General features: G+C 43.1%; 1 protein-coding gene across 8 annotated transcripts; it reads right to left on the reverse strand.

The window, feature by feature from the left end:
• Positions 1–335: 335 nt before the first annotated feature.
• On the reverse strand, positions 336–27,999 carry CCDC13 (coiled-coil domain containing 13). 8 transcript variants are annotated; one of them, XM_086867229.1, is made up of 16 exons: positions 27,870–27,960; positions 24,560–24,780; positions 21,078–21,226; positions 19,016–19,158; positions 16,656–16,745; positions 16,305–16,421; positions 15,398–15,502; positions 14,077–14,241; positions 13,382–13,558; positions 11,793–11,999; positions 10,848–10,942; positions 7,427–7,510; positions 6,525–6,650; positions 4,056–4,210; positions 839–938; positions 336–629 (listed from the first exon to the last, which is right to left on the reverse strand). In XM_086867229.1, the coding sequence occupies exons 2-16, from the start codon at positions 24,772–24,774 to the stop codon at positions 548–550; spliced, it is 2,010 nt and encodes a 669-aa protein (XP_086723355.1). In that variant the 5' UTR covers positions 24,775–24,780; positions 27,870–27,960; the 3' UTR covers positions 336–547. The 8 variants fall into 8 exon arrangements, with proteins under 8 accessions (XP_086723355.1, XP_023777812.2, XP_086723344.1 ...); XM_023922044.2 differs by having other exon boundaries at positions 27,373–27,949; XM_086867218.1 differs by lacking the exon at positions 27,870–27,960 and adding an exon at positions 25,996–26,044.
• Between the last annotated feature and the right edge of the window lies 1 nt (position 28,000).

The raw sequence follows: 28,000 nt of genomic DNA on the forward strand, positions 1-28,000 counted from the left end.
CCCAAGCTGATTTGCAGGTAGTCCCAGGTCAGGCTAATCCCATGCCTCAGCACTGAAGTGCTACAGAAAGCCTGAGACAGGCAGGTAGCAGCGTGGGGATAAAAACAGAGCTTGTTTTGTTCTAAGGAAGGGGGCTGGCCCAACTTCTGTACAGCAAATTCCTTCCTGAGCTGATAAAGGCAGCAGCAGCAGATTGAATATCGAGCCCTCTCAGGGAACACTGTGCTGAAGCCTGGGAGGTTTTGCCCAAAATCCTCCTGCAGAATTGCAGCTTCCCAAACTGCACCAACCAGCTCTGCTTGCCAACCCCCACAGACAGAAATTGCTGACACATAAAACCTTCGCTTTTTGTATTTCATCTCTGTTTCTCTGCCACAAATGCTAATGAAATGACACGATCTGAGGCTGCAAAATGACACTGGTGCCTGGGCTCTCTCCCTGCTCTGCAGCCCAAAGACTGGGAATATCTGGCTTAACTTTTCTTTTGTGTGTGCTGCTGAATAGCCTGTGAAAACCTATCACATCCTCCATTATGTCTCGATACAGTTTAAAAATCTTCCTCTTTCTTTCTCACAGTCTCCGCCAGAGCAGCTTTCAGATCTTTGTTCTCATCCAGCTGGATCCCAAGCCTGCAAGGAAACAAAAAGAAAAACTTCCCTGTGAGCTGGGGAGCTTCAAAAGCAAATTTAGAACTGTCACCTCTGCTCCGGGGAAGAAACACTGAAACCCTGGAGCTGCGGTGATTTTATGAGAGCCCTGAGAAAAAGGCTGAGCACTTGTTCCTCCTCTCCCTGAGGGAGGAAAGAACAATCCCGGCATGGAGAGAGGGAGAACAAACCTTGTGCTGAGCTCCTCCACCTGAGATTCCAGGGACAGCTTGGACAGGGCTGCAGGGAGCTCCTCTCTGTCACCCTCATGCAAGGGGAGGCTTGGCTGGGCTGTGGATTCAATCACAGAATGGAGTTTGAGTAAAACAGCAAATCAGTTTTGGCAGAACGCTGAGTTAATATCAAAAAACGCTGAATAAATATTCTGTAAAATCATATACTTAATCTCTCAAATAAATATTTAATCTCCTAAATTCTATGCTACATCCATAACATATCATAAATATATGACAGACTTATTTTAATTACCTTCCATGCTGAATTTTCATTTCAGGGCTAAATATGTGCCTAACGTGTAGGGAGGAAAACAATGAATCTGTAACATTGAAGTGACAAAAAAAAAGAGGTGTAAAACAGCTGGAAATTATTAATTTGATGTTAATTTTGTAATAGTGTTTCAGATTATGACAGCTGCTGCTTCCTGAATGTCTGGGACAAAGCTTGCTTGTGACACCCATTGAAGTGATTTTTGTAAAGAACTTTGATCCTCAGCATAAACAAAATGTAGATTCTGTACTTCAAGGTGTATTTCAGACCAAGGTTCTAACTTAGGAATTCTTTCCTAAATAAAGCTATATCCAAAACATGCAGGTCTGGTCATTCAAAAAAAAAAAAAATTCAGAATTTTCAGTGTTATAGAGAAAATACAATTCAAATTTACAGCTGGAACTGAAGAAGCAAAACCTGTGACCAGTGAATCCCCAGAGAAGAAGGGGAACCAGAGAAGTGTTCAGGGAGCTCAGAAAGGAGTGCAGGAAGTAAGCACAGCTATTGCAGAGGATGCTGAATTTAACCCAGCACTGAGGTTAAATTCAGTTAAACACACCAGGGTGATCTCTGCTGTAGATAGAAGGCTAAATAATTTTAGCAAATGTAAATAAATGGCTAAATATCTAAAATAATCAATAGCAGGCACTACCTACCTGTAGCTAGGTATCATGAGATAAGGACTTGTGTGGTTCAGCCCCAAATAAATTATAAAAATCAAAAAAAACAACTAAATGAAGAAAACAAGAGGCTGGAGCTGGCTGCAGTTCTTTTAGCTGGGAATACAGCACCATGACAGTGAACAGCCAGGCTGCTTTCTGTGTTGTGATTCTACTGAACCCTGCAATTGCTGGTTTGTGCTTGTGTTGCCATGTTGGCACATTTCTGTATCCCTTTTCCCAATTCATATCCCTCATACCATCAAATATCTTCAAATAAGTACATTTGGTATTAAAACACTAAATCCTCCTCGTGTGGAATTATCTGAAAGAACTTGGTTGGAAAGTACTGAACTCTGACAAAAACAAATGAGAAGAAAAGGCTGCATTGTGTAGCTAAAAAATGCTTTTGATCTTGAGGCTGTGCTTTACAGGGCTGAGGAAAACCTGGTGTTACTTACCTATCCCTCCTCTGGGATTGTTCTTTGATAATTCAGAATTTGGATAAAGCAGGAAAAAAGCACAGAAAATGAAAAGCCTGAATAATTTTAAAACAGAACTGTGTTGTTTGCAGCTCCTTAGCATCATTATCTACTTCCCTTGAACTGAAGAGACCAGAAACATTAGATTAGCAATTAGATCAGCTCTCTCCAATTTTACACTTTCAGAAAGAAAGGAAAATATTATGTTAATTAGCAGGTTCTCTAGTCTCTATTTTGTATTCAAGCTTTTAATTTCTTCTTATTTCCTCAACCATTGGCATGAAGGCATTGAGATAACCTCCATACTCTGCTGAAGAGGTGTATTGCAGACTTGTAGTTCTTGTACAAACCCCAGCTCTGGCACATCACAAAGCTCTCATCAAAGCAGGGGAGTGAAATCGATTGTTACCTACTCATCTCGTGGATTTAGAGAGGATTTCTCCTTATTAGCCTTACTGCCAATCCTTTTCTACTTTTGCTTTTAGTCCTTAAGCAGAGGAGATTAATGAACTAAATATTTGGTGAGAAGGGATCTGTCACACTGGTGAAAACAGCTTCTTCCTCAGGCTCTGAAAGCTACCAGAGGGGAGTTACTACACCTTTACTACAGCATGACAAAACTTGACCAAAAAGCCTCAGGATCTGGAGAGTCTGTATCTCTTGGAGCTTGCAAGGGGAATCTGTGATAACACAACACATCAACACTTCAGCAGGTTCTGTAAAAGTCTGAGTACTCAGAAACTCGGTTAAATTCTGTGCAAAACAGCACCAAAGCGCTCCCAACACTATTGGGATCTAAATCTTTCTGCTCTCAGTAAATACAGGCGAGACAACTCAAACAATCAGTGCTCATAAAGAAACAACATGAGAATGAGTCAGGGTGGGCTGGAGCCCCTTCCAAGGACACAGCAATCCTGTTCCAAGGAACAAATCCATGTTTTACAGACAGGAGTGGGTTTGAAGCACCTATTTAGTCCCCAGTCAGTATAAAGGTTCCTCTGAAGGGCTCATCCAAGGTCTCTGCTGAGCTCTGTGGTCCCTCTGGTCACCCTAACTCAGCCTGACACCGCCCCAACATTTGCCAAATTGAAATTCCCCTCCCTGCTGTTCATCTTCTGGCATTTGAAGTCTTTTTACTTTATGAAAATACACATAAAAAGGGAAATCACTGGAAAAATTTCCTTAAGAATATGTGCCATTTTATTGGTTTAGACACTTTACAGAATCAGAATCCTTAAGCAATAAAAGGATCTGATCAGGGAAATAAAAATTTAACATCCACCATGAATTCTTCTTCTTTAACTACGCCAGGGAGGCTTTCATATTTATAGCAGGAGATTATCACGTTCATGGGATAATAAATTACACCAGATCTAATTACTTCATCACCAGCAATAGTTTTTCATAGGCACTGACAGGCCTTAAATTGGGATGTGTCCTTTAATTCTGCTCTTAACCTTCAGCTGAATCCCTCAGGCACGAGTGCAAAGGGAGCTCACAGAGCAGGGGAAAGCTTTTTTCCTGGAATTATCCCACGGAAACACCTTGCAAAAATCCCGGTCCCTCTTAGACCTGTGGGAAAATCATCTTCAATTAAGAAAGGCCAGGGTTTTGCCTCCTGCCTTGCTCCTGGCTGTGAGCAGGTCCCATCAGCAGGTGCAAGGTCACGCACCCAGCTGGGTTTGGCAGGTGGATCCTGAATGTTGTCGCTGTCTATAAAGCCCAGAGGTAAAATGGGGGATGTGAGGGCTCCCCCTCACCTTTTCTGCTCCTCAGGGCAGGTTTCTGGGCAGTTCTGCTGCTCCCTAGATCCACCTGCAGCTTTTCAAGCTGCTGTTCCAAGATGTCACTCTGCCACCTCTCCTCTTGAAGCTTCTTCTCAGCTTCCAAGACTTTGTTGCTGCTTTCCTCCAACCTGACAGGCAAAAAAAAAGGAAAAAAAAAAGAAGAAAAAAAGAGAGTTCAGCTCATTTGTGTCATGTCTACATCAAATCAGTCTTGGTACTGAATCCTGCTCCTTCCTGCAGAGCTCCCAACAGAAGGGAAAGAATTTTCCATGCATCCAAAGCCAGAAATCCCAGCAAAATTGTATCAGGTGACATCTTCTAAATATGCAAATGAGAATTAACTAATGAGTACAGTTGGAAACAATGGGTTTGTTACTGGAGGTTGCTCAGATCCCTTAATTCTGGCTCCCTGTGTGAATTCACCCCTCAGATGAGCAGGAAAGCTGCAGATTGCTGAGGAGAGAGACATCTTTTATTACAGGAATAATAAACTGCATTTTTGAGACACTCTGGGAAAGCTTGGAAGGCAAATAGTTTATAAAAACACAGTCTAACATTTGCGTCAGTTATCTGAGAGGAAGGAAAGAAACTTGAGGCTGCTTTTAATAAACTTGGCCATTTAGACATGACCATGGATGGGAGAGGGTGAAAAAAGAAACTGGTGGTTACATCACAAAAAATCAAATTGCCTCTCTCCATCCTGCATAACCTCTCAGAATATTAACTTCAAAAGTCTGGTGTGCAACCACAGATGCTGCCACTTGGGGCAGTGATTGACACCAAGGAGTTTAAAGCTAAAAAGAAACACAGATTGACTGGATTGGAAAAAAAAACAAACCACTGGATTGGACTGAATAAGAGAATTTCCCTCCTCACCCCATGGGTGGAAGCTGGTTACTCTCTGAATCAAGAGACTTGATTAGTTTATTTTCCTCCTAGCTGGCATAACTAAAAAAAAATAAAATATTACAACTCTAATAAAATTACATCACTGGCTTAAAAATGTACCTCCAGGCAAGACTCGACCTCCTGTGGCAGTGAATTCCCAGGCTGGTGATGTGCTCTGAGACATTTTATTCCTCTCAGTGGTTCTGCATTCACTAAACTTTCATTTGACCCTGGTGTTCCTCTGGCATCCAATTTAAACAAAAAGCAGAGGAAAAGTGGCAATATCTGTGGGATTTTTTAATGGAATCATCTGCCAATAGGACTAATTTAAACTAAAATGCTGTAGAAAAATTCTACTTGCAGCAATTCCCAGGGCTCTTCTCTTGATTTAAGCATTATCTGTGTTACCTGAGCTTTGTTACACCCCAGCAGTGGAGGGGAGAGGAGGAAAACCTGATTTTTAAAAATACACTCACGTTGAAATCTGACTGGTGCTATATTACCCTGAGGTCTCCCAAGAGTTATTGCACACAGCCTCACAAAATTTATGTTACCTTCTTGATAAATGTGTGATAACTGTGGAGCTGCTGAATCATCAGCTTATGGCACATTTTACAAGCAACTGTGCATTTCATTGACTCTGTTTTTCATTATCCCATATTGGTGGTGGCCACACTTCAGTTGCCACTCACAGCCCCATCCTCATCTGACTGCACAGCTCTATTAAAGCCACTGGGCTTTCAAACATGAAAAAGATTTTTCCCAGCATGTATTTCCAGAATTTAGTGTTAAAGGCACCTTTTCCACAGTTCTAAAAGAAAAATCATTTTTTTTCTGACTGTGATTAATCGTGTAGGACAGAAGTTATACAAGTGAGAATGATAACTGTGGTAAATTTAAGCAAGTAAGCATACAGTGCTTATTGTATTGACAAGCACACAGACAGGAATATATTTCGAATATTGGAATACAGATTTGGGAATCAAATAGCACATATTGGGAAAAAAAAAAAACAGTAGCTGAAAGGTGGCCAAAAAGAAATTACTTTGCTTTCCCTTCTCTCCTAAAACATGGTTGGCTTTTAACATCATCTTACATTAAATTGAATCATAGAAAATAAAATTTTAAAAAAAGATCACTGCTATGTCTCAGTTAAACCAGAAGAAATTAATTTAGAAAAGGATACAATGAAATTTAAAAAGAATGTGAAAAGCTTTGGAAGAAAATATTATACCAATAATTACAGTATTTACTACTGATGAATAATATTGCTGCCTCAATAAGGCCGTGCATATATAAATACAGCAATTCTGGTTTTATCTAGGTGCAGCAAGCTGGAAGATGGCTCCATTTTTTTTCTGCCCTTTGTTCTAAAAGAATAATAAAAAAGAATGAATCATCAGCCAGGCAGGGAAATTGAGCAGAAAAAAATTGAAAAGCCCCTATTTAAGGCAAGGATGGCAGCGTGTGATGTGCTGTAGTGCATGTCCCAGACTCTGCAGTGTTCCCTGATCCCAGCACCCTGCAAAGGATGCTGCTGGGATGAGGCTGTACCTTTTCTGCAGCACAGTCACCAGCTCCAGGAGCTTGCTCCTCTCCACTTCAGCAGCCTGGCACAGAGCCCTCTGCTCGGTGTTCTCTCCTGGCAGCACTTCCCAGTCCAAGCTGTCCGTGCCAGACCTGAGGAAAGCGCAAGCACAGAGAGTCTGGTTCCCACTTCTTAAATGAAAGAAATGAAACAAAAGCAGGGTTTGAGCACTATCTCCAACACACTTGTCTGAAGGTGAAGGCAGAATGCAGAGCCAGGCTCACTACCTCCCCCCAGCACCCATCTCTAGACTGCAATAAATAGAACAGAAAGATTTGGATATAAAGTCGCAGGGAGAGTCATTAGAAAGTTGCTTCCAGGATGCTTCCCCTCCCCATCACCCCTGAAAACAAACTTCCACCTCTGATCTATTCATTATCCCTGACTCTCCTCCCACTGCTACTGCCAAAGTAAAAGGAGATTGTATCTCCCAAGTGCTACACTAAACTATTAAATGGCCTGCTATTGATTTTCTCCCCCTGAAAGGCTTCAGGCAGCACTTGCACAATGGCTGTTCTTGTGTCCAATATGTGCTGAAAGGAAGGGGCAGTTTTCCCATGTATCCCATTATTATGTACATCATTTCTTCTCTGACCTCTCTGCTTTCAGAAAGATCTTCTTTGGAACAAAAAAAAGCGGGAGAAATCTTGGTGGTTGGGAGTAAAAATGGAAAAGACTGGTGTCAAACAAGCAATCAATTACAAAATTAAGAGAGAAATCAGATGTTAGAGCTCTTGGACAGCTTCAGGTAGAAGGGATGGTGCAAGAAGATTTCATTACAGAAACAAGGCAGGCAGGACAAGGATTTCCAGCAGCTTGCAGAGCAGGGCAGAACACTTCCCTTGCTGATAACAGTTTACATACCCACCTTCCAGATGGGGTGCTACCCCTGAGGAAGAAAGGCTCTGTGGCTGCTGACTCCACGAGCACGTGGCCCATCGTGGACACTGCGCTGGGGGGAGGAAAGCTGCAGTAAGGCCTTCACACAGGGGACTCCCCAGAATTCCAGTCCCTTCCCAATGCCTGTGTTTTGTAGGGAAGAGCTCCCTCACCTCACACCTTCACCCGGCCCAGGGAGAGGCAATCCCAGCTCTGGGCAGTTTGATGGTGTTTGCATGTCACAGATTTCCTAACGAAGCGATGCCACGCACAACCTGTATCTCCCAATGTCCTTTACAAATGTATTTCCACAGCTTTATGGAATCTGCTTTGTGAAAACCCTCAGGAGGATCTGTCAGGCTCGTTGTTGTAGGAGAAGGAGCTGATAACACCAGAGTACCAGAGGCAGCCTGGATGAGTTCTGTGTATAATGATGTGTGCTTGGAACATCCCATTTTGATGAGTGTTTGTTTGGGACACCCCATTTCAGTGGGTGTGTGTTTGGGACACCCCATTTCAGTGTGTGCTGGTTTGGGACACCCCATTTCAGTGTGTGTGTTTGGGACACCCCATTTCAGTGTGTGTGTGTTTGGGACACCCCATTTCAGTGGGTGTGTGTTTGGGACACCCCATTTCAGTGTGTGCTGGTTTGGGACACCCCATTTCAGTGTGTGCTGGTTTGGGACACCCCATTTCAGTGGGTGTGTGCATTTGGGACACCCCATTTCAGTGGGTGTGTGTGTTTGGGACACCCCATTTCAGTGTGTGTGTGTTTAGGACACCCCATTTCAGTGGGTGTGTGCTTGGGACACCCCATTTCAGTGGGTGTGTGTGTGTTTGGGACACCCCATTTCAGTGGGTGTCTGTGTTTAGGACACCCCATTTCAGTGGGTGTCTGTGTTTAGGACACCCCATTTCAGTGGGTGTGTGTGCTTGGGACACCCCATTTTGATGTGTGTGTTTGGGACACCCCATTTCAGAGGGTGTGTGTTTGGGACACCCCATTTTGATGTGTGTGTTTGGGACACCCCATTTCAATGGGTGTGTGTGTTTGGGACACCCCATTTCAGTGGGTGTGTGTGTTTGGGACATCCCATTTCAGTGGGTGTGTGTGCTTGGGACACCCCATTTTGATGTGTGTGTTTGGGACACCCCATTTCAGAGGGTGTGTGTTTGGGACACCCCATTTTGATGTGTGTGTTTGGGACACCCCATTTCAATGGGTGTGTGTGTTTGGGACACCCCATTTCAGTGTGTGTGTTTGGGACACCCCATTTCAGTGTGTGTGTTTAGGACACCCCATTACAGTGTGTGTATTTAGGACACCCCATTTCAGTGGGTGTGTGTTTAGGACACCCCATTACAGTGTGTGTGTGTATTTAGGACACCCCATTTCAGTGGGTGTGTGTTTAGGACACCCCATTTCAGTCTGTGTGTGTTTGGGACACCCCATTTCAGTGTGTGTGTGTGTTTAGGACACCCCATTTCAGTGTGTGTGTGTTTGGGACACCCCATTTCAGTGTGTGCTGGTTTAGGACACCCCATTTCAGTGGGTGTGTGTTTGGGACACCCCATTTTGATGTGTGTGTTTGGGACACCCCATTTCAGTGTGTGTGTGTTTGGGACACCCCATTTCAGTGTGTGTGTGTTTGGGACACCCCATTTCAGTGGGTGTGTGTTTGGGACACCCCATTTTGATGTGTGTGTTTGGGACACCCCATTTCAGTGTGTGTGTATTTAGGACACCCCATTTCAGTGGGTGTGTATTTAGGACACCCCATTTCAGTGGGTGTGTGTTTGGGACACCCCATTTCAGTGGGTGTGTGTTTGGGACACCCCATTTTGATGTGTGTGTTTAGGACACCCCATTTCAGTGGGTGTGTTTTCTCAACATGAATTCAGCTGCCCAAAGCCAAGTCCCTGCAGACTCACCCCAGGTTTCCTTACTTTAGGAAGCTAATACTTTAGGTAGCTAACTAGAGGCTAAAACCTGTATATTGTGGAAGAGCTAGATGCCTTCTAGGCTAGGAGTGGTTAATCCTAAAATCAAGTTATACTGACAGGCTTGGCCTGTCTAAAAATGCAGATTTTTACTCTGTCATCTCCAAAGGGTTTAGCATCTATTTATAGGGTTTTTCATTTCACCTGTTCTGATAGGAAAAGATGATTCACTGCAGTGAACTGAGAGTTCATCAGCATATTAAAGTTAATGGAAGGAGTGAGCCTTGCTGACCAAGTTGTTAACAGCTCTCAGAATTTTTCAGGATCATACATTGCCCACCTGACACGTCAGCTCTTTCCAGGACAGAGCCCTTGGCCCTGTACACAAGCAATAATTTATGCATTGCACTTAGTGGTTTTCACAAAGCCATTACCCAGCTTTAGTTCCTGCTTACTATCAGCAGACATGTGAGGTAAAAAAAAAAAAAGGTAAAAAAAATAAAAGAGGGGGTATAAAATCTAGGTTTGCTCCAGGAGAGCACAACTTCTGCAAAGATAGAAGGGGAAGAATTAAAACAGTAAGAAGGGTGAAGAAACTTTCAAATTAAGGATGTTTTAACAGAATTCTTCCTAAATTGTATAGTAATTTTCTACTTATACTCAGGGATACTCAGCTGATTTTAAAGCCAAATTTGGTGCCTAAAGTAATGAGGTAAGAAATTACACAGAAGAGATCAGCTGTAACTTTAACTTGATGAAAAATTTCTCCCATCCCCATCAGACCAGTCTCAAATCCTCACTATCAATTAGACCATGAACTCTTTAGCAAGAAACTCAGCAGCAATTTAACATGAAAGGATATAACTTGCTGTGGTACCATGGTCCCTTTATACAGCCAGAGTGACCCAGAGTCATATCAGTATAAACAGAAATCAGATTTATTGCTGCACTAAGATTAGTGTAATTTACACAGTCCTCAGCGAGGCTTCAGAGTGTGTTTGGTAAGAACAAATTATATGGTGTGTTTTCAACATTTCTGCATGTAAATCCTACTCAAAGAGCATTTATTGATTTAAATAATGCCCCAGTGATTTAGTGCCTACCTAAAATGGCACTTTGCATTCATTCCCCACCCTGCTCACAGAAATCTGCTCGTTAGAAGCCCTGTGTCTCATAAGGGGAAAGACTCCCAGGCACTTAAACTGACCATGTAAACATTATCTGAGCTGCAGCAGGAGAAATAGCTGCACTACCACCACGCCAAATCTAGTCATGTCTGCAAGTCTTCACATCCTTCTCAGTTCCAGGACAAAAGTCCAAGAGATAATGTGATTAGAGATTCCCATAAATTGCAAACAGGCTGCCACAGCTGTTGGCACAAAGCACTTGTGGTTTGATGAATCTCCCTGGGAAAACCAGGCTCCTGGTCACTCAAACAACTTGAAATATTGACTTTCTGGTCTTCTTACCGGGCAGATTCTGTCCTTCCAGCCTTGCTACTGCCTGATCCCTCAGGTGCTCCTGAGTGCTCAGAGCATGGTAGATTAGCAGCTTCTGGCTCGTCCTATGGATGGGCAGATTTCTTCTGTTAATGCTGGAGCATGTTATAAAACCAATCACAGTTCAGTGGAAAACAGCTGCACCAATGCCAAATCAGCAGCTTTTGATTATTGCTACCAGAACTTTTAATTTATTAGCAAACCAGATTAAGCAAACCAGAACTTTTGATTTACAGGACCTCCTCAGGAACTTTGCTTTAACCCCTATCCATTGCAGGATGAAAACAAAGCAGAAGTCAATAAAAACTTTCATACAAAATTTCATACGAAATCAGAGTGCACTAATAACCCACAGTGCAGCACCATCACTGTCAGCACAGCTGTTTTGTGTCCCTAACCCAGGTTTGATGCTGGATTCAATGCTCCAGCCCCCATTCCTGAGGTATCTGGCAGATTCACAAGCTCACCATAACCCCAGGAGGCTTTTGGATCAACGGGAATGGGATGCTTAAACAGGCTTCACAAATCCTGACTGTGAGACAGCAGGAGCTGGGAACCTGCTGATGTTGGTGTGACACATTTGTTTGCTTCCTCCTCCCAGCAGCCAAGGGAGCTGAACACTGAGGAGTCCCCAGTGCAGCCCCAAGTCCTGCTGTCAGTGACAGTCCTGACATGTGTGGCTGGGATTGGTATTTCTGTGTTTGCTGCTGCTGTAACAGCCTGAACTTATGCCCCAAGGACCTGAGGAGTTACAAAAGACAGTTCCTGCTTTATCATTCCATCAGGAAACACTGTCAGGACAGGGATCACTGTCTGGAGGCAGCAACCATCTCAGATAACAAGGGACAAGGAAGTGGAAGAGCAGATCTAAAGTGATTTCCAAGTGTTCTCCTCTAATTAATTTGTTCTGCCTACCTGAAATGTGAGTTTCTCAACCTCCATCTCCAGTGTTTTAACCTTTGCTTCTCGCTCAGCCACCAGCTCCCTGAGCTTGTCTTCCATGATGTTTTGTCCCTGAATCCCAGGGCTCAGGTGCTGCCCTACCACCTGCTGAGGCTCCTTGTCCTTATCCTCCTTCTGGCTCAGGCCCTTTAAGAGCTCCTGCATTTGTTTCTGCTGGGTCTGGTAAAATAGAAACAGGTGAGATCTTTATTTTGTACACAATGATTATTTTAAACCACCCTCCCCAAGACAAATATCTGTTTAGGAATGGTAGGGTAAGCCCATTCCTTTGGTGGGAGCACACTGGTGTCACTGGTGCCTCTTTGGCAATTTGATTTGTTATGTTGACCTAAGCAATGGATTCAATTTGCTGCCAGCTCTGCTGCTCAGTGTAGCAGAAAGCAGAGCAAAAAAGACTGGCCTTTGATAAAGAAGGGACTTTTCCCATAAACTGAATGAAACTCAAGATTTCAATGTGCTTTTTGTGGAATAAGAATGTGATCAGATTGTGTGATAGCGATATTAAAAGCTGAGGGCTCTATGGGGTGACAGATACGAGGCCAGGCTGTTTCACCAGTGGTTTTGGAGGCTTTTTCCACACTGACAAATCTAATACCTGTCAGGCAGTTTGTTCTGTCAGGCCAACAACATGCAAGTGGTTTTGTGATAGAAGGGATAAAAGAGATTAACCATCCCTTCCCAAATAAACTTGCATCTTTCTGTACTAATTTTAGTGGGAATACTCAGAAAAAGTGACAAGTTGAGAAGTGTTCTTTGGCTCCCCTAATCTGCTGGTCAGCAGTGCCTGGTGGGAGAGGGGTGAATGCCAGCTGAGCTAAAAGCTACCTACAGCAGCATGGAAATCTGAGTGGTTCCAAACTAGTAAGGAGCTGGATCAGGAAACACAGAATTAACCCTGCTAGGAGGTGGCAAATTCTTTAATATATTTGCTATTTTAATTGAGGAAGGCTGTCTAGAACCATGGCAGGACAAAGCCAGCAGCCATTTATTTCCTTCTTAACATTTTTGAGCCTTTGCTAAAACTCTTGGTTTTGAAGAGGCCAAATCCTCTCAGCTCCAGCTACTGCATGTGAGCGTACACATGGTTTAGTACTCATGGTTCAGCTTGTGTGTTGTGGGCTGTGTAGCAAAATAAATGGAAGTTTTGTTACAAACAAAAAAAAATTCCTGCAGGACTGCAGGCATTCTAAGGAAAAATAAATCTACCAGAGGAGCTGGAAGCAGAACAAAGAACACAGGCCAGTGCCTGGGGTCAGGACTGAAGCCCTTCCTCTACCTTCTCCAATCCTTCTGCAAAATGTTTCTGCCAGTCCCTGCAGCTCAGGGCCACTTGACTGTAACTGTCACACCTGGTGCTGTCTCACAGCCCTTAAATGACCTGATCCAAAACGCAGAAGGACTTCAGCTGACAAGGAAACCTCTGGCTGCCACAGCTGGATCCATCAGGCTCCTGTACACTCTAAGGTTATGTGTGCCATGAAGTGACATCATGTTTTATCACCTAGAGAAACAGGGCTGGGACCAACAGACACAGACTGTACCAGCAAGGCATCTAGGAGCTCATCATCGTGTTTCCCTTTCTCCAGCAAGGTTCCAATCTGTCCGTTCAGTATCTTCACTTCTCCACACAGCACTTGGTTCCTGGCTCTTGAGGCATCCAGTTTTTTTTTCAGTTCCTCATGTTTTTTTTGGAGAGAGTTGTATTGCTCAGCGAGTTTCTGCAGTGATGCAAAAGGAAATTAAAGTTACAACTCATCACCAAGCCCCAAGTGCTGAGGTGAGAGAAAACAATCACACATTACCTGGTAGGATCTAAAAAATGGGACTGGAATACTGTATTATTCCTAAGGAAGTAGAAATTATAAATATTACTTGTCAGCATCCAAAAAGAGTCTGTCTGCTCAGGAATCCAGGTGGCCTGGATGGATTCCCCATTATTCTGGATTCTGATTCTCCATTATTCTGTTCAAATGGATAAGCCCAGAGCCCTACAGATACAGGAGGTCTGAGAGAATGTCTGTATTTGGGATGAAGAATGCACACCTGGCCAGAGGGGTGCTAAGGGGTTTGGCTGCAGCTGCAGCAGGGCTTGGCTGTGAAGTGGGGCAGAGCTTTCTGCAGCAGATCAGGTGGGTTTGTGAAATGGTTTTAGCTAGTGTGTAACACACCCTGAAGGCAGGAGAAGTTATTACACACTGCTCCACACACAAACAGGACTCTGTTCACAGGATTTTACCTCCAAAGATTCCCTCTTCTCTTTTTCCAAGTTGCGAATCTTCAGCAAATTCTTCTCTTGGACTGACAACTTCCTTGAATGAGGAAATGCCAGAAATCCCTCATCCACCTCAAGCAGAGAAGCTGTGATCTTGTTTTGACTCAGTTTATGTTCCAGCTCTCGAACCTATGGCACAATAATAACAACTCACCCAGAGTTCTACCGGGGAGGACAAAAGAGGAGCCAAAGGCAGCTTGGATTACTTCTTGATAATCCGTTTTTCTGTTTAACTAACACAGAGCAGTGTCTGGTCTTTCAAACTGAAATTTAACTGCTAATAAACATGCAGATTTTAGGGCATCTGTGCAGGAAGGAGATCTGAGCTTTTGTGGAGCCACAATTGGAGGCCAGATAGGCACTCCAGAGCATTTGGAATTGCTGCTGTGTGAATCCAAGTGAACTCAGTGTATCAACTGCTCACTGCAGGCTGCTTTCCTAGGCAGTAGAAGGAACTGGGCACTGCCACAGCTCAGTTCCTCTGCCCTGTTTTGGAGGAACCTGCCTCACTTTTGATCCAGTGAGTGGATTTACAAGATCCCCACTGACTACAGAAGGGCCTGAGGAGTCTGGATCAAAAAGAAATCTGTATGTTAGAATAGAGAACAGTAGGAATAGTTTTTAGATGAACCTCAGGCAGGGGTTATAACAGGGGGAAATGGAATTTGCTCAAGGAAAAGCAGAGGTTAAAATTCTCAGTCAATCAGAGTGCAAAAAAATCACAATTTGATGGCATGTAATTGAACAGCAGAAAAATAGGAAAATTACGTGTTGAATTGCCTGAGAGAAGTTTTATTTAGATGCAGAAAAAACTGCCTGCCTGACTCCTGCTGACATTTCAGCTAAACTCTGCCCTTCAGAAGACTCAAGAGTTAAAGATTTTACTGAAGTTCCCGAGGGAACAACTTGAAAACCTGATCTGGCCTCAATTCTTCCCATCTGACTCCAAGCACTGAACAAAGGTGTCTAAGTCAGAGCACAGACACTGACAGGGCTCCTTCTGTTCTCGGTGGAAAGAGGCACCTTCAAAACACCCTGGGACTTGAACTAGGCTGCCACAGCTCTCCAAGGTCACTGAACTCCTTCCTTTGACACAGATGTGAAAGATTCCCAGCTGAAATACCAAAGCTTGCATGGCTGCAATAGTCATTAACATGATGTGCACACATCAACACAGAGATGTTAAGAATTAATGAAAACTAAACTTTTACCTTCAATTGAGGTGATATCTCTACTTGGAAAGAGAATTCCAGCTGGAATGGCACCGTGCAGGGTCGTAACTCACCCTGGTTTGGAGAAGAAGAATTTGCTGAGCTCGTCCACGCCAGCTGCCAGAATTGGTCAAGAGACTTTGGATATTCACATCTTCCCCAACTTCTTTGGCTAAAATCTGGGAAAAGGGATTAACATCAACAATACGGCTTAAAAGGATGTGTTTGGGTGAGGGGAGGAAGAGCTCCTCTCTTTAACAGGAAACACAAGCAGTTTTCAATATACACAATTGTTTTTGATATGATGAATATTTACCCCTGACTAACCAGGAACAGAGTAGAGATATTGTCTTAATACACACCAGGAATTGAGCCAATTGCCCTTGCAAAATTCTGACACAGCTAAACTTAGTATGAAGAGCATTTAAATTATTTATAAAAAGGTCAGCAGAGTTCTATTTTTAGGACCATATTCTCTACTCTGATCTGCATTGCAGGTCTCCCACACAAAGTAAGGAAACCAAAGAGAATCAGAGCACATAATAACACTTAAATCCATCATGAATCAGAGGAAAAGGTTATTCTGGATGTCATTCCAACAGACTCCTTAAACACATGCTTTAGTTCAAGCATGGCCTTTAATCCCATTGATTCCCAGGGGACTGGAACCTACATTAAAAGTAAATACATAATTAAATGTATGGGAAAGGAGGAATGAGCTCAGAACAGTTCTGCTGATCTGGGACTTTAAAACTCAAAAGGATTTGTGTCCGTTGGACAGTGGGAATGTCAGGCACAGTGGGGGCAAAACATGAGATCTCTGTGTCCAGGAGCACAATTTCAATACCAACCCCCACCCTTGTGCCTTCCTCACCTCTCTGCTCTACTGGAAGGGACAACCAAAGGCCAAAAGCCTCCCAGTTTCCCAAGACTGAAGCTCCTGCAGGGGTCCCAGCCCCAGACAGCTCCCTGCAGTGGTACCTTTTGGGTCAGCTTCAGTTCCTGTTTCACGTTCTGGAGCTGGTTCCGATATTCCGTCACTTTTGTATTGGCTGTGCTCAATTTTTCCTGCAGTGCTTTCACCTCTGGACTTTCAGCCTTCGAGGAGAAGAATGTACTTGGTGAGAACAGAACCCCCAGGGAAAAGCTGAAGTGATTAAGATCCATGGATCTGTTAGGAGCACTGAATTGTTTTTTTTCCAGACCTAATTTTTGGGGCATAGAGGAGGTACAGGGGAATTTGGTTCCAAAACTGTGACAGGGATACATCCTTGTTCTACAAAGGAGCTGAGTATCAGCTGCTGATTTCTTCATTTCAACTACAATTCCTACCAAGTTTCCTTCCAGTATTTTCAGAGTTGATTCCTTGATTCCTGCAGCATCGCCACCAAGGGAATGGATTTTTTCTGTGGCTGCCTGTAGCTGGAAAAGAACCCCATTGTTAGTGTGGAATGGATGCAGAGAACAGCATCACCCCATGGAGTATTAATTAGCAAAAAAAGTATAACTTGGATGTTTATTTACTCTAAAAAAATCCAAAATCCCTTAATTTTCCCTTCTTTTTTAACACAATCAATAGGGAAGCATAATTATTTTTTTCTGAAATGCTTCCCAAAGAATCATGTTATATTTTACCGTGGAATAATTTCAGAAGATGTCTCTAACTTGCTGAGATGAGATTAAATTTCAAGTATGGAGACATCTGAGGCATTTTGCCACCAAAAGTACCTCAAATTAATGTTTATATACATAAATCCAAAGCTTGTCCAGCCCAGAATATTTCATAAAAAGCAAATAGTTCTACTCACTAGAGGAATGTAAAAGGAGAAATATACCTGGCACCCTATAACTGAGATTTAATGTTGTTAAGGCTCTTTTTCTTTAGCTGGGAGCACCAAAGTAGCATTTTTAAACCCATGAAGAATAAAGACTGTCTCCTCTTACTTGCCACTGCAAAGGAAAACAGACATACAACCCCTCCTGCTCTGGATAATGCCCTATGTTGCTGTTACAAAGGTTTCTAAATGGATGAGAGGGCAGGAATCTGGGCTGGAAAGGGCAGGAACTGCTGCTTTAACAGTCTGGGACATCATTCTTGGAGGTGGGTGGAAAATCTTGATTATTTTCCTGAAATGAAGAAGGCTCTAAGGAAGAGCTCCTTCATTAAAGGGACATCTGGGGGAAAAGACTACCTCAGAGCCAGCTCTAATTTCACTCTTTTTCATGTGTTAGGGCCACTCTTTCTATCCAGTTCATAAGGTTTTGTAGTCAATGGGCTGAGAATGAGGAATTTCAGCTGGAGCTGGGAGCTGCTGGCTCAGGTTCTGAGGAAATTTTCTGCAAGCATCCCTTTGCTTACATGGCCCATCCCTAGCCAAGTGATTGTTCAGTGGCCACACCTTCCATTCTGTTTGGGGCAACACAATTGTAGTAAAATACTTATGACTTACAGACTTTTCAGTTTTCATTCAAACAAAGAGCTAAAAATATGTAAAATAACAGTGTTTTCTATCACTCCACATTTTTGATAGATACCTCCTAGTGTTAAACTCGGCTTTCATTTTACACATCATTTACATCTTCATCTTCTTCCTGAAATATTCGTGCTCCTTTGTTTTTTGGGTCAAAATCTGAGAATATTTAATGTTTCTGTTTGAATAATGGTCATTACACTTCTGCAGTAGAGGAGCAGAACCAGATTGATTTTTCCTTAAATTATTCATTAATTGCTCCACTACTTGGGATCTTGTAGGTCCCAAACTACACCTGATACTTGGTTGCCAACCTGCCAACTGTTTGACAAGGCCCCTCTGACCAGAACACTGTAGATTTATGCAGGAATTCTCCAAAATTTAATTTAATCTGCGACTTCTTGACCTTTCAGGCAGCCGGGCTGCAATTCAGGCAGATGCACGGCTCATGACAATAAATGCTGGTGAAAGACTGAGTCAAAACACATTGTCAGCATTATTGATTCATTTAACTGATGTCTTCTAAGAAAGCAAAGTTCAGAAAAAAAATTAAAGATTATAAAAAAACCCCAAAATCACCAATACTGCGTAAGGAAGAGGAGCAGTAGCCAAAGGACAAAGCAAATATTGACATCAGGACTTTCCATTTTCAATTCAGCAGCCACCTGAGTAAAATGACTTCTGTGAAAGGTTGGCAAAAAGTCACAGTAAACCAGAAAATTTCATCTGCCTGAGTGGAGATCTGCTGTCTTATGTGATGTAGTTTGGTGTTGTTTCAGTTCTGTAAGTACTTATTCCAGAAAGAAGCTTTCATTATGGGGATGACAAAAGCTTAGAAGAATAAATAACTAATTACTGACTGGTATTAATGAGGTGGGAATGTAAGATATAAAGGTGTGAAATTTGTTTCTCCTCACAAAAAAATAAATAATAAGAGAAATATCATTGCCAGACTGGTAGAAAAGTCTCTGTGCTTTTACAAATGAACATTCCTAATTGCTGTTTAATAAATCCTTGGTTCATTATGATTTGGGGATATCCTTTCCTAGCTCCTCCTGTCTGAAGAGGTGAAATTTCAGGGACAGAAATGACCACAACCCAAAGTACACAACGACTTAAGAGCAAATTCAACACGGGGACATGAATCAAACCCATTTTCTATCCCAGAGGTTGGATTTACATGTTTTAGGGTGCAAAAAGAGAACAAGAAAAACGTCTCACTTCTCTCTCCAGCTCCTTGACTTTGTAATTCAGCTGCTTCACTCTGGCTCTCTCACTCTCAAACTCAGCAGTTATCTCACGGTTCTTTTTGGCCAACTCAACTATTTTAGTGGCTGCCACGTCTCCAGCTATACCAGACACCCCTGTGAGGAACACATGAAAGCAGAGGGCACATCTTACAGGCAGGATTCAGAACAGACCACGCTTTTGTTCTCTGTCACAATGTACTTTCATTGTCTCATCCCTTCCTCTCAGAGCTGTGCCAGGCACTTAAATGAACAAGTGAGGGCAGAGATGTCAGAGGTGCCAGCTGGATGGGTTGGTCCTTTGATTCAGCAGATCACCGTGGCCACATTTCCCACTGTGGCAACAGCCACGTGTCACAGGGCCACAACAGTGCTCACAGCAACATGATTACCTAGAGAGGGCATTGGTGTTTCCTGCTCACCGCTGGGAAGGACAGCTGGGAACAGGATTTTTTTGGCATTATCACAGAAAAAGGCAACACTCTGCTTTGCCTGGTTGTTTACTACTGGAGGAGCTGCTGGAACAGAGGTGTGAACATCTCTAGACACCAGTCCTCAAAGGTCAGGCACATTATTACAGTTGGGTCCTGGACAAGGTCCAGGAAATTTCATTGTGCCTATTTATAACTCCCTTGGGATTACACAGGGAGCTTTACTGGATGATTCTTTTAATTGCTCTTTTAAACAGCCATGTCACTGGCTCCCTCATCAGGGAGGGTTTGATTAGTGCCACAAATGAAGAAGCAAAGCCCAGGCCTGACTGTTGTGTCACCTGGCTCTGGTTAACAGCACACAGGTGAAGGAAAGCTCTTGTACAAGTGCAAAATCAATCTCATGGCAAACAATGCCCACAGAAACCTCCAGCTCAGCAAGGAACATGAGCCTGCAACAACAAACCCTTGGTGGTGGGGGGGTAAAGACTGAACTTGGCTGCTGTCATTCTTCTTGACCCTTTCATCCTCCTTCAGAGCTCTGCAGTAATCACTTTTCTTTGATATTCATGAACTGGGGTGGGATGAGAGGTGAGAGATCACTCACAAGTGAATGCTGAGGCACATAGACCCCTGAGACATTAATGGGGCTACACAGAACACAGCTGAGAACAGAATTTGTTTCTATATCACTATTTAAAAAACTTGTAAAGAAAATAATTTATTGTTTTAAATGAGCTTATTTTAAAAGCATTTAAAATGCTTTTTAGAAAGCACTTAAAACCAATTCCTTATTTTTAAAAGCATTTCCACTGTTCTCACTTTGTGCGGTTTGTGTTACCTCTCCCACCTAGGAGCTACTTTTACCTCAGCTTTCAGGACAAATGGCTGCTGAGAATCACAGTAAATACTAAATTAACCAAAGCCAGGTTGCTGCTTCCATGGTAAATTGATGGTCTTCAAATGCATTGCACACACTCAACCAAGGCTTCTCATTCCCAAGCAATGTGGGGATTGCAACAATGCAGACAGGGAAAACAGAGGCAAGGGATTGGCATCAGCCAGAGAAGCTGCAACAGCACATCTGGCTCCTGGTCCTGACCAGGAAGAGCTTATCACCTTTCCTACACACAAACTACAGCTGCTTTTCAAGGTGTAATTTAATGTTATTTAGTTCTCTTCAAGCCAGGTTATCACTGCTGTCCTGACCAACAGTGGCACCCAGTGGAGGAGGTGCTGCATGCACAGTTCAGTTCTCAAAAGACACCAAAATCACTTTAGAAGCTGATTTTTTCATTCTTCCAGCATCCTACTTGTACCCTGTTCAGGCAGGAAAAAAAAAGGAGCCTGAGTAAGAAATTTAACCCTACAGAGCAGAGAAAGCTGCAACACAGCTCTTTAACACTAAAAGGAAGTTTTCCAAAATATTATTTGTATGGAACATCATTATTTCTGTGAAAATAATAGCAAGGTTCTTTTTTTTTGTTCTGTGAGGAACAGAAACCACTGTGTACCCTAAAAGAGCACTATTCTTTTCAGTGACATTTTTTTGTCATCAGCATCAAGCAAACCAAGATGGTGAGAATACAAAGTTGCTCTGTTTACCTGACAGAGCCAACCTTTCCTCCTGCAGTCTTCTCTGGAGCTGATTTATTTCAAAATCTTTCTCTGACACCAGTTTGTAGAGCCTGCAGTTCTCATCCCGGACCTCTCGCAGCTGATCCTGCAGCTTCTCATTCTCAGCCTCAAGAAAACTGGGAAAAAATAAACCATAATGACAAATAATGTACCAATAGGTGCTCCTAGAAATAAAATAATGAAACAACTGATAGATGGGCTGAGGTTACCAGGAGTGAGTTTATTGAACTAGCTAGAATATCCTAAACCTCAGATAATTATCAAATAACAAGCTGATTATCTGGTCTATTCAGTTAATATCTTCTTAAAAGAAAAATCTGCACTTTCTTGAGCTGTCTGGGGCAAAACATCACAGAACAAGTATATTGAGATTAAGAAATAGCATAATCTCAGTGTTACTTACCTGGTTCTTCAGGGGAAATCAGGCAGCATTCAGCATGTGGGACATTCAGACTTTCTTTTCTATACTTGACAAAGCCAAGACAAGCCAACAGAGCATTGACTACAAAGCTGCCCCTGGAGTCCTTTAAAAATCAATGTTTTAGAGCAATTCATAAAAGACCAATTTCCCATGTCCTCAGCTGATTCTCTTGGAACCTTTCTTCAACATCAGTTTGTACTGTTAATGGTGCCTTTTGGAATTCATTTAGAAACAGAGAATACCAAAAAAAGCCCTCTGAATGGAAAGAAATAGCCCTGCTTCTCCTAGTCTTCAGGGCATTTAGCAACATTTAAAGGTTTCATCTCTCTAAGACATCCAGAGAATTAATAACTTTAATCTAATTACTGCCCTGATGTGATGGGTCCTTCAAATAGAAAATCCAGGAGCTGTGGCCTCAGGGGCTTAATTCAATTGTGGAAGTTCTGAATTATCTGAGCTCCCTGACATGGGATCCTTGAGAAAAATTGGGAATCAATACAATTACCCACACACAGGTGACATTTGAGCTGCCCACCTGACCCCAGCTGCTGCTGGTGGAAGATGCAGGTCTCCAATGCTCTGTGATTCCCATGTAGAAGTTCCTGATAATCTGCAGCATCTCAGTTATCCAGACACGTACATCAGCTGGATGAATTGACTTCTAGATTCTCCTATTTTCTACAGGGTAATGCTAAATATTTACACTTTGGAGAAGTGATTTGGATAAAGCCCAGTTGTTACCTTATGTACCTGTACACACAGCCAAAGTCAGATGTCTCAATGATCATCTCAATTTTTTGATTCCAAAGTTTTAACAAGCTCTTAGCACCCATTGGATCTGAGAGCTTTTAAATGCACCTCCATCTGCCTATGTCAGAATAAATGACCCCTTAAGCCACTGCTATAAACAGCACAGAGTTTAGGAGAGAATTCACAATACATAATTAAGAAATGCACTTGTGTTTCAAAGCTGCAAATCAAAGGGAGATCAAAGGCAGCTGTTCACAAAGGAGAAGAAAGCAAGGAGCAATGTGAGCAGAGGAGAGGCAGGACTGAGTTATTCCCACATCACCCACTCAGAGGAGAGAGCAAGGAAACTCAGATCCTGTTAGAGACGCCTGAACCAAAAGATTTTGAACAGTTGGGGGATTAACATGGAAAAAAGGTTCTAAGCTCTTAACACACCTGAGCAGTGAAGTCTTCTCAGAGCTGGAGTCCAAGTCTTGAGGAAAAGCACTTAGAGGAGGATGGACAGAAATCCCAACTGCACAGAGCTGGAGTCTGCTCTGAGGAACTTCCCACCCCATCCCAGAGTGTCTCCCTGTTACAGAGGTAGCAGATCCACCCGAGTGCCTCAGCTACAGAAAATGGGCTGCAAAAGGCACCTCTTTTCACTCTCCTTCAAGGAATCAGAGCCAGGTGGAGCTTATGAGCACGGCTCTGCCTGGAATTCAGGTGGTTTCCCAAATTGCATGCCGTGTTCAAGCCAAAAAAAGTCAGGAATTAAACTTTTGTCAAATTGTGTCTTTCCTAAGTCTTGTTAGAGATTCTCCACACGATGGGGAGAGTCACTTAAATACATTCAAGTACACCAAAAAGAGAAGGGAGGATAAAGTTACAGAGAGAACACGACACAAAAGCAGAAATGTCAGCTAAACACTTGTCTAAACAAGATTTGGGAGTAGGATGGGCGGAAGGAAAAAAGAATTCCCAAGGCTCGGAGGAAGGGAGACTTCTGAGAGAAGAATGTTTTTTTTCCGATTGCTTTTATAAACAACAGTGACAAGCTGAAATCACTGCCACTGCAGGCCATGTGGAGTCCTGTGATCCTGGAACAATCCTCTGATGTGCTGTCATGGGAATACTGCAGAGAACATCCTGGTGAATCCCTTCCAGAAACAAATCCTGCCTGGACTGCATCACTCACAACCACTCCTCTGCTGAATGTACACAAGCAAAGGACAATTCAGATATATCTGCCACACCTGCCATGTCCAATGGGGACTTTTGACAGTAACACAGAAACAGAGGTAAATAAAAAATCTGGGATTACTCAGGCCTAAAGTACTGAACTCTAAATAGAAGAGAACTACTGGGCTTTCCTGTACTCTGCACACTGCCCATGATGTGCCATGGGAGCACCTAAATTCCTTTTTTCCACCAAACATCTGAACTATGGGAAACAGCCTCACAGAAATTTTTAAAAATTCAGATTTCCAAGGTAATCTTCTACAGATTATCAGAAAAAAACGGTGAAGGGAAGAGGACAGCTGGTAGAGGTCAGACTGGGGGCTTAAAGTGGCATATCAGACAGCTCTGCTGAGGCACAAGTGTGTGGAGGAATTTCTCCACCTGGATTCACCACTACCACAGAGCAAAGCCCTGCACAGCCAGCACTGCAGACACCTTTGGGGTGTGTCCAACCCCAGACCTGTTGTAGTCGGGAAAAGAAGCATTAATTGGGTCAGAAGGAAAGGCTGACTATACTCTGGGAGGAAAAGAAATTATCTGAGCTGGGGCTTTAAATCTCTGCTCCAGTACTAAGCTCAAAAGAAAAAACAAGATTAAGGGATATCCATACCAAAACACCTAATTGTCCTGGTATCCATCTGATCCACCAAATCAGGATATATTGCAGGGAACACTCTTCTGCTCTGCAGACCTGTGGCTTGTTCCCATTAGCTGCTTTGCCTCTGTCCATCTTTGGAAATTATTCACGTAGAGAATCTATTTGCTTAGAACTAGGCAGGGACTAACCAGCAGGTCAGAGGATGCCAGTGATCCCAAAAGGCTGGATTTTGTCAGGTAGTACCTGGCTGCCCCTTCATTTGTAAAATACTGATATTAAAGAGCACTGCACAATGCCCTGAGGATAATTAGGGACAGGGAGAATCTCCTCAGGATAATGAAATCCCAGTGTGTGAAGACAGAAAGTGTCCTGTCAGCTTAATAATATTGAGTTTCATGAGATCATAAGCAAAATATATTCCAGCGACTTCGTGAAGGAATGGCACTGCCAGACCTTTACCTTTTGCTGGCATCTTCATTTACAGGAGGTCCTTTATTAAACAGGTTTAGGTCACTCAGGGCTTTTATAGTCTTCTTTGTGCTGCCAGTGTTCTTCTGCCTGTTCTGCTTTTCCTTCTTCCTCTCCATCAAATCTTGCAGCCGCCTTTGCTGTTGCTCCTGATAAGCCTTAAACTGGCTTTTGAAGTCTTCATTCACTTTTACATCTGGCTCCATTGTTTACTAAAAACATAACAAGAGGAAAATAAAAAGTGACAGAGAGCAGAGATCAGCACTGCTCTGAAAAACATCCCCTTCTGGCAGCTTCTCTGCAGCTTTTCCTCCCTGACATCTGCCCAGTCTCCCTCCTCCTCCTCCTCCTCCTCTCCAGCCCCAGGGCCTTGCTTCAAGCGCCTTTTTCCATAAATGGCTTTTAAACATCCCTTTAAAAAAAAGCTGTTGGGTCTTTTTCACTCCAGAATTCAAAAAAAGCAACGTTTCCAAATGTTCTTAAACAGACCTGTTTAAACAAACATTTTAACAGAGGAGCAGGTTGGAGCCAAATCCAAGCCCATGTGGCATTGTCACACTGGCTAAAGGGAGCACAAAGTGTTTGGGATCACCCAGCCTCTGCCCACATCCAGGAAAGGTGTAAATCCCCCCATTTTTGGGTTAATGGGGGACTGACACAGGAAGGAAAATCTTCTTTTTCCTTATGCTCCCTTCGGGCAAGACAAAAGTGTGGCTTACATCTCTCCTCCAAATTTCTAATCACTGAGTGATAACATTAAATAACTAAATAATACATTAATTATTAATATATCTATATCTATAATATATCTAATTATAAAAAATATATTATTAATAGACATTTCTAAATAATAATATTGCTTCCCAAATATTTTCTTAGGATGACTAAAGACAGTTTTCTGACAAATTGCAGCCCCTTCCTCTTTCTGTTTGACATTTGTTGTCAGCAGAAAAAACCCTATTGCAGCTTTGTATTAGGAAAACCAATACATAAATATCTCCAAAGGCACACCCTGCACTGAGTAATTAACACAGGGCTTTTTTCACACTGAAGGAAATCCAATTATCTTGATTAATGCACCAAAATTCAGCGTGTCCCTTTGTGTACCTCATGGGCAGAGTCACCTGGACAAGGTGCACTGAGGACTGACAAGTGCAAAGAGCAGAGTCTGGAGCCTCTGCACAGCTCACAGGGCTCTGGGCATGAGGGATCAAAGAATTAGTGAATCAGAGAGGTTGGAAAAATAATTTTAATTGATTAAAGTTGATTCTGAGATTTGGAAAAAGCCTACAGAGATAAGGAGTCCATTCCATTTACTTAAGCAAACTGGATATAAAATTTAGACAGCTTTTCTGGTTTCAGTAACCTTTGGGTTGATAACTAAATTTGTAATTAGATTGGACCTCTTGATAGGTTTAGCCACTGACCTTAAAGGTAACAAAGAAAAGCAAGAACATCTTCAAACAGTAATTGTCTCCGTTCTGAAAATATCCCAAAATTATTTGTAAGTATTTTAGGCTTTAAATGGCCTTCATGGTTATTCTCAGAATTTTCTTTACTTAGACTGCATTACTGATTAATTTATTAATTTATAACTTACTAAGTTATTTACTTATCTATAGGCCAGAAATGCACACGGTACTCAAGGTGCAGCTCCATCCCTCAATGCTACAATGGAAAAGCCCTTTCAGATCCTCGAGTCCAACATTAACCCAGCACCAAACCTTGTCCCCAAGTGCCACATCCAGGTGAGATTTGAACACTTCCAGGGATGGTGATTCCAACACTTCCCTGGGCAGCCTCTGGGTGAAGAAATATTCAGGAATATCTCATGTAAATCATCCCTGGCTCCAGCCAGGAGGGCTCCAAGGCAGGGTAACCTTGTTATAAATGCGTATCATATTATTGGCTTTTCGCAAGTATTATAATAAATATTATATGTATAAGATTAGAAAATTTAGCTGTAATAATATAGTCTTCTTTATTTCTGTTATTAATGAAACTTAGAAATAGGGGTATAATACATGTATGTTTAAGCTATGACACAGCATTAAAACAAAAACTACTTTTGTTTGTGTAACCCAAAGACTGAAAAAGACAGCTGGAGACTTTTTTTTTCTTTTGTAATCTTATCCAGATGAAGACAGCAGTGACCAGAACTCTGGGGGGGAGGAATTTATTGCATTTCTGGTATCAGGGAATGTAAATCTCGATGGTGCCAAGAGGATTCATCTATTGGGAAGGGGGCAAGAGAAAACTAAACAGAAGAACACCAAAGATCCTAAGAAGAATGTATGAATATGTATGGGAATTTATGGATATGTAGTAGGGCTCTGTTTTTAAGGGACAATCCTTTGTTAGTAAGGTGTGCTCTCTTGGCTGAATGCAGAGACACCCGGCCGTATTTATATACTTTATTTTTTTATCGTAATTGGTTTTTTTTATTAAATTTTTAAATTCTATAAAAATTATGTGAACCTCGTTTTTCACAACCTGGAGCAGGTGACACAGGAACTCGTCCAGGTAGCTTCGGAAAGTCTCCAGGGAAGGAGACTCCACGCCCTCCCTGGCCAGCCTTTTCCAGCTCTCTGCCGCCCTCAGCGGAAAGAATTTCGTGCTCATTTTTGAGGGGGAACTTCTTATGTGGACGTTTATGTGTTTTAACTGCAAACCTGCAACTAATTGTCACCCTCCCGCTTCGCCCTGTGACCTGCCAGGACCTGCTGGGTCCTGGCAGCACCGCGCTGTTTCGCCCCATCCCGGCAACTCCTGCCCGCGCTTCCCGCACCTCCCCCGGCCCCTACCCGAGCCGCGTTCCCGAGGGCACTGGGAGGGTGGCTCGGCTGTCCCCGTTTTCTCCTGGGCAGCGGCGGCACCGGAGATGCGGCCCCGGAGATGCGGCCCCGGCTCCCGCTCCGGGCCCGACGTGGTGCCCGTGGCAACGGGAGCGCGCGCGCGCCCTTCCCCTCAGCGCAGCCGCCATGATGGCTCCCCCCTCACACAGCGCTCCCACCGCCGCCGTGCCCCTATCGCCATTCCCGCAATTCCCGCACCGATCCCGGCCCCTCGGCGCCACTGGAGCGGCTCCTTCTCCCCCCTTCGCGGTGGTAGGAGCAGGAAAATGCGTCGGCGCCTCTCCCCCTCTCCGTCCGTGTGGGAGCAGCCAAGGGCGGTAGGGTGATACCAGCCGGGAGCCAAGGAGAGCTGCACCCTCCTCAGGTGGTTTTTATTCAGCTTACGCCATCCCTCTGCAATGAGATGGGAGCCCCCCTTTACAAATCCATAAGCAAACAATTGTTACCTCCACTCCTCACTTTTATTCGTGGTTAATCTCCCCTGGCTCTGTACAGCAGGTCGCAGACAGGTGCAGTATCCTTGTATCTGTAACATCTGAGATTGTCAACATGGAATGTCAGCTAACAGGAGAATATG

The sequence above is a fragment of the Cyanistes caeruleus genome, chromosome 1, assembly GCF_971803275.1.
Source record: "Cyanistes caeruleus chromosome 1, bCyaCae1.hap1.1, whole genome shotgun sequence".
NCBI classification, from domain to species: domain Eukaryota; kingdom Metazoa; phylum Chordata; class Aves; order Passeriformes; family Paridae; genus Cyanistes; species Cyanistes caeruleus.